Source organism: Monopterus albus, unplaced genomic scaffold (assembly GCF_001952655.1).
Source record: "Monopterus albus unplaced genomic scaffold, M_albus_1.0 scaffold31.1, whole genome shotgun sequence".
Lineage (NCBI taxonomy): Eukaryota > Metazoa > Chordata > Actinopteri > Synbranchiformes > Synbranchidae > Monopterus > Monopterus albus.
The window spans coordinates 3,510,526-3,515,608 of NW_018127911.1; the positions used below are offsets into that span (position 1 = coordinate 3,510,526).

The window sequence follows — 5,083 nt, forward strand, 5'->3', positions numbered from 1 at the left end:
TCAGGTTTTTTACTTAAGTAAAAGTAGCAAAATTAAAAAAAATTATAAGTCCTGCTATTATATACAAATTGGAACATCCTCTTTGCATAGTTTTTTTATATAGAAAGAACAAAATGGAGATTACAAGATGGGCTGGCTCAACATAAATACATCCTTAGGACGCAAACCATCCCATGGCCAGACACTCTAAAGAGAAACATAATGGTAACCCATCTATTCTGAAAACTGTAGGCATTGATCGTATTTCAGAATCTACATGTAAAGGGAATAGAATTACATGCTGTCTCACTAGACTGATGATTAAATGACTTCACCTGCTGTTCATTAGTGTTACTTACTTAAATATGTTTCATGTGGATTGTTTGTCATATGTTGTAACTTCTTTTTTAATACCTGGTTCCATAGCATATAATCACATTTAAACATACTGCTCTATACAGTAGGTATAAAGCCAAACTGCTAAGGTCGTGTTGAAGAGATGAAATGGTTTTAAAAAGCTTTAACAATTAGTTTATCCTTCATTTCATGATTTCATCTTAATTTAAAATTTTGCTGGATAGTCAGTAATTTCATTTGTGGTTTACTGACTGCCTTAAAGCTTTGTATGACACAATACCAACAGGTATCATCATCACCAGAATTTTGATGGATGTGATTTTTGATACAGTTTCAATTTAAACTTCATTTGTTGATTCTGAAACACTGTGACAGTAAAAGTTAGGTAAACATATGATGAATTGTTGGTTTTGGATTGCCAACAGTTCATGGATCATGTTGACTGTGTTGTGACAATATTGCAGGTCAGGGCAGAACGACACCTGAGTGAAGTGGAATTGTCACATCTTTATGTAAATGAAAATCACTCTATACTAGCATTTTTATCATAAAGCATTATAAATGTGTAATACTATAAACTAGTATAAAATAGCATTACATGTGATCTGTGATAACTGTGCTATTTCACAACAGGAAAAAATCTTCATATCTGGGACACAGGACGAGGTGTGCTGGGGAAGCCAAGAGTCAGGTTAAAACAACTTGTTACATCTGTGACATGTTTCACTAGTTTTATCAATCTGTTTGTCTAATCTAAATGGTCAGGGCACAGTAACATCAATGAACATGAAAGCTGATATTTAGTTAATGATACATTTCGATGGGTGCACGGTCAGCAAAAACTGCCTTTAAAAGACAGCCTCCGGTAGCAGTCTGTCACATCCACCAGCCATGAGGGTGCTTCTACTAGCTCTCGCTGTGGCCCTTGCGGGTGAGTATGTCTTGATGCTTTGAAAACTAGATCAGCTTAAACAAGGCTTTAGCTTAATTTTCTGAAAACACTGCCATTAAAAAATTAATAGCACTACACAACAAGAAGAGTGTCATTTCCCACTGATTTTCCCTTTATTAGAAAGAAAAGAGAAGAAATAGTGAATTAAGAGAAATACTAGCACTAATGCTGTTGATATAAAACTAATCCCAGCACAGAAAAATATACATTAATTTCTTCAGTTTTATTATTCTAGCTTTTGAACAACTCTAATGTCAAATGCCTATTTTGTTCTTCCTTTAAAATGTCACTGCTTTTTCATATGTTTGTGCTGTATGAACACAAATAACCTTAAATATCTATTTTGCAGCGGGTTACCAGGTCAACATTGGTAAGTTTTTTAACTTTGACTAAACAAATGCAATAGTTGAACACAAAAAATCTGTTTCAGTTTTACTGAAACAGATGCTGATTGATCAGACTTTGGCTATTCTGAGTTTCTGAGCATTTAAAGCAAATTTCCATCAGTGATATTTCAATATTATTGTATCTGCAGAGTTTGCTCCTAAAAGGACATACGTGTACAAATATGAAGCAAAAATCTTGAATGGCCTGCCTGAGGAGGGTCTGGCACGAGCTGGAGTGAAAGTCCTCAGCAAAGTTAAGATCTCTGCAGCCACTGCCGACACCTTCATGCTGAAAGTAAGTATCACAGCAATTTTATCATGATTGTATGTGTAAACAAGAATAATACATTTATGTGACAGTTTTATCTTATATTCATTCATGCAAACTGTCATTTTGTCCTTGCAGCTGGAAGACCCTGAAATCTTTGAGTACAGCGGCATCTGGCCCAAAGATAATTTCACCCCAGCCTCCAAGCTCACCTCAGCCCTGGCTGCTCAGCTCTTGACACCCATCAAGTTTGAGTATACAAACGGTGTTGTAGGTAAAGTGTTTGCGCCAGCTGGTATCTCTACAACTGTGCTGAACATCTTCAGGGGTATCCTCAACGTCTTCCAGCTGAACATCAAGAAGACTCAGAACGTTTATGAGCTGCAAGAGGTATGAATGACTTATTTCAAAAGGTTACACCCACAAAATGCTCTAAAACTTAACCTGACAAACCCTATTATGATTTTCGTGAACTAGCCTGGACTTCAGGGTGTGTGCAAGACCCACTACGTCATCGGTGAGGATGCAAAGGCTGAACGCATCTTTCTGACCAAGACCAAGGACATGAACCACTGCCAGGAGAGAATCATGGAGGACATTGGCTTGGCTTACATTAAGAAATGCACTGAGTGTCAGGCTGTAAGTGCAATGTATCCTGACACCACCTGTACACTACAGTACACTCTTAGAGCAGGTGTTATAACTTATTGCCATTGCCTATGCAGAGAGCAAACGCCCTGAAGGGAGCTGCTTCCTTTAACTACATCATGAAGTCAACAGACTCAGGTGTTCTGATCTTGGAGGCAACTACTAGAGAGCTGATTCAGTTCTCTCCTTTCAACATCATGAATGGCGCTGCCCAGATGGAGGCTAAGTACGTTGTTTAAATTTGAAAGGACAGAGCAATAATAGTATTGTAATTGTAGTATTCGCAGCACAAAATGTCACACTGCATATTAACTGAGCGCTTGTGTACATTCACAGGCAGAACCTGACCTTTGTGGAGATTGAGAAGACCACAGTGGAGCCCATCAGAGCCGACTATCCTCACCGTGGATCCCTGCAGTTTGAGGCTGGCAGGGACCTTCTCCAAACACCCATCCAGCTTCTGAGAATCCGTAATGCTGAGGCTCAGGTATTCAGATAACTTTCCCTCTTACACAGATTTTTGGTGAATCCACCCTGTAGCAGTATGCTATAACAGAGAAAACATATTTTTGGGTAGGCTGTTGAGACTCTGAACCACCTGGTGAGCTTCAATGTAGCCAAGGTCCATGAAGATGCCCCTCTGAAGTTTCTTGAGCTCATCCAGCTGTTGCGTGTGGCTAGGCCTGAGATTATCGAGGCCCTCTGGAGGCAGTTCAAATCTCAACGTGATCATAGGTCAGTGCAACTTTTATTCAGAGAACAACCATGAAACCAAAAGTCATGAATGATATTGTAATATGCTATTTTTTTCTCTTAGGGGCTGGCTCCTGAGTGCCATCCCTTCCATTGGGACTAACACTGCTCTGAGGTTCTTCATAGAGAAGCTCCAAGCTAGTGAACTGACTGTTCCCGAACTTGCTCAAGCCCTGGTAGCATCTGTGCACATGGTGACAGCTGACTTGGAGTCTGTCAAGACTTTTGAGGCAAGCCGACATTTAAAGGGATCTTCTGTATTTTCAACCCTGTAAGAACATGAACATGTAATCAATTCTTCATTTCACCACTCCACAGACCCTGGTTAAGAAGGAAAAGATCCAAGAAAACCCAGTTCTGCGTGAGATTGCCATGCTGGGGTATGGCACCATGGTTGCTAAATACTGTGATGAGAACCCAACTTGCCCACCTGAGCTTGTCAAGGTACATCTCATTTGTACATGTATTTCCTATAACTAATATTCAGGTACATCAGCAGAGACTTTAATACTTGTCTCTTTATCCCACAGAGCATCCATGATCTCATCCCAGATCTTATCAGGAAGAGTGAAACTGAGAAGCTCATTCCTATTCTTAAACTTCTGGGTAACGCTGGACATCCTGCTAGCCTCAAGCCAATCATGAAGCTTCTGCCTGGCTTTGGCAGTGCTGCTGCCAATCTGCCACTCAGAGTTCAAGTTGAAGCTGTTCTGGCCCTGAGAAACATTGCAAAGAGAGAGCCCAGAATGGTGAGACCAGAGTTTCTGATTAATGCCATTACTTACAACAAATGCACTCAAGGCACATCTTACTGTATGCACTTTGATTTAAAACATTTACTTTTGTGGTTTAGATCCAGGAAATGGCAGTTCAGCTGTTCATGGATAGGACTCTCAATCCAGAAATCCGTATGGCTGCCACCATCGTTTTGTTTGAGACCAAGCTGCCCATGGGTCTGGTGACTACTCTTGCTACTTCCCTCATAAATGAGCCAAACATGCAGGTTGCTAGCTTTGTCTACTCTTACATGAAGTCCATGACCAAGAACACCGCTCCCGACTTTGCTTCTGTGTAAGAACCTAGATAGTTACATTCATGTTTGCAAATAATTTTACATTTAAATATAGTATCACCCATATATTTCAATGCTCTACCTCCAGTGCTGCAGCTTGCAACGTTGCTGTGAAGATCCTCAAACTCAGAGTTGACCAATGGAGCTACCGCTACAGCAGAGCTATCTATTTGGAAACATACAGCAGTAAGAGGACATCAGATGAATACTTAAGCACTGAAGATTTCTGATTAGCACATATGGTTTAATGGTTCATGTCCTCTCCCTGCAGACCACTGGATGGCAGGTGCTGCTGCCACTCTCTTCTACATCAATGAAGCTGCATCTATTAAGCCAAAATCCATTGTGGCCAAGGTTCGCACCTACCTGGCCGGAGTGTACGCTGATGTTCTTGAGGTATGACAGCTTTGTTGCAAAGACAGCTAACATAATTAAATACTCATCGGACCTTATTTTGCCAGAGCAAGTATCGCTTTATAAAAAGATAGGTTTTTTATTATGTGCCTCCTATTCTTATAGACCTATACAAAATGCACTCTCTAAAAGGAAAGAAATGGAATTAATTGGAATTAATATTTCAGGCAGTTTAATGCGCTGTGTCTGCTTTAATTTTATGCATGTAATGATATTAACTGAATGCATTTTTAACAATTTTCAGTTTTTTTTTT

At 39.9% G+C, this 5,083-nt stretch overlaps 1 protein-coding gene across 1 annotated transcript in view; it reads left to right on the top strand.

Moving 5' to 3' along the window:
• Positions 1-1,227: 1,227 nt before the first annotated feature.
• The window catches only part of LOC109958321 (vitellogenin-2-like), a 9,712-nt gene continuing 5,856 nt past the window's right edge, over positions 1,228-5,083 (top strand). The window contains exons 1-14 of the mRNA XM_020596862.1: positions 1,228-1,267; positions 1,638-1,658; positions 1,824-1,969; positions 2,081-2,332; positions 2,420-2,581; positions 2,668-2,816; positions 2,927-3,077; positions 3,168-3,325; positions 3,408-3,573; positions 3,662-3,787; positions 3,874-4,092; positions 4,197-4,414; positions 4,504-4,601; positions 4,687-4,811. Of these exons, the coding sequence (XP_020452518.1) occupies positions 1,228-1,267; positions 1,638-1,658; positions 1,824-1,969; positions 2,081-2,332; positions 2,420-2,581; positions 2,668-2,816; positions 2,927-3,077; positions 3,168-3,325; positions 3,408-3,573; positions 3,662-3,787; positions 3,874-4,092; positions 4,197-4,414; positions 4,504-4,601; positions 4,687-4,811 (2,031 nt within the window). The remainder of the gene's footprint in view (positions 1,268-1,637; positions 1,659-1,823; positions 1,970-2,080; positions 2,333-2,419; positions 2,582-2,667; positions 2,817-2,926; positions 3,078-3,167; positions 3,326-3,407; positions 3,574-3,661; positions 3,788-3,873; positions 4,093-4,196; positions 4,415-4,503; positions 4,602-4,686; positions 4,812-5,083) is intronic.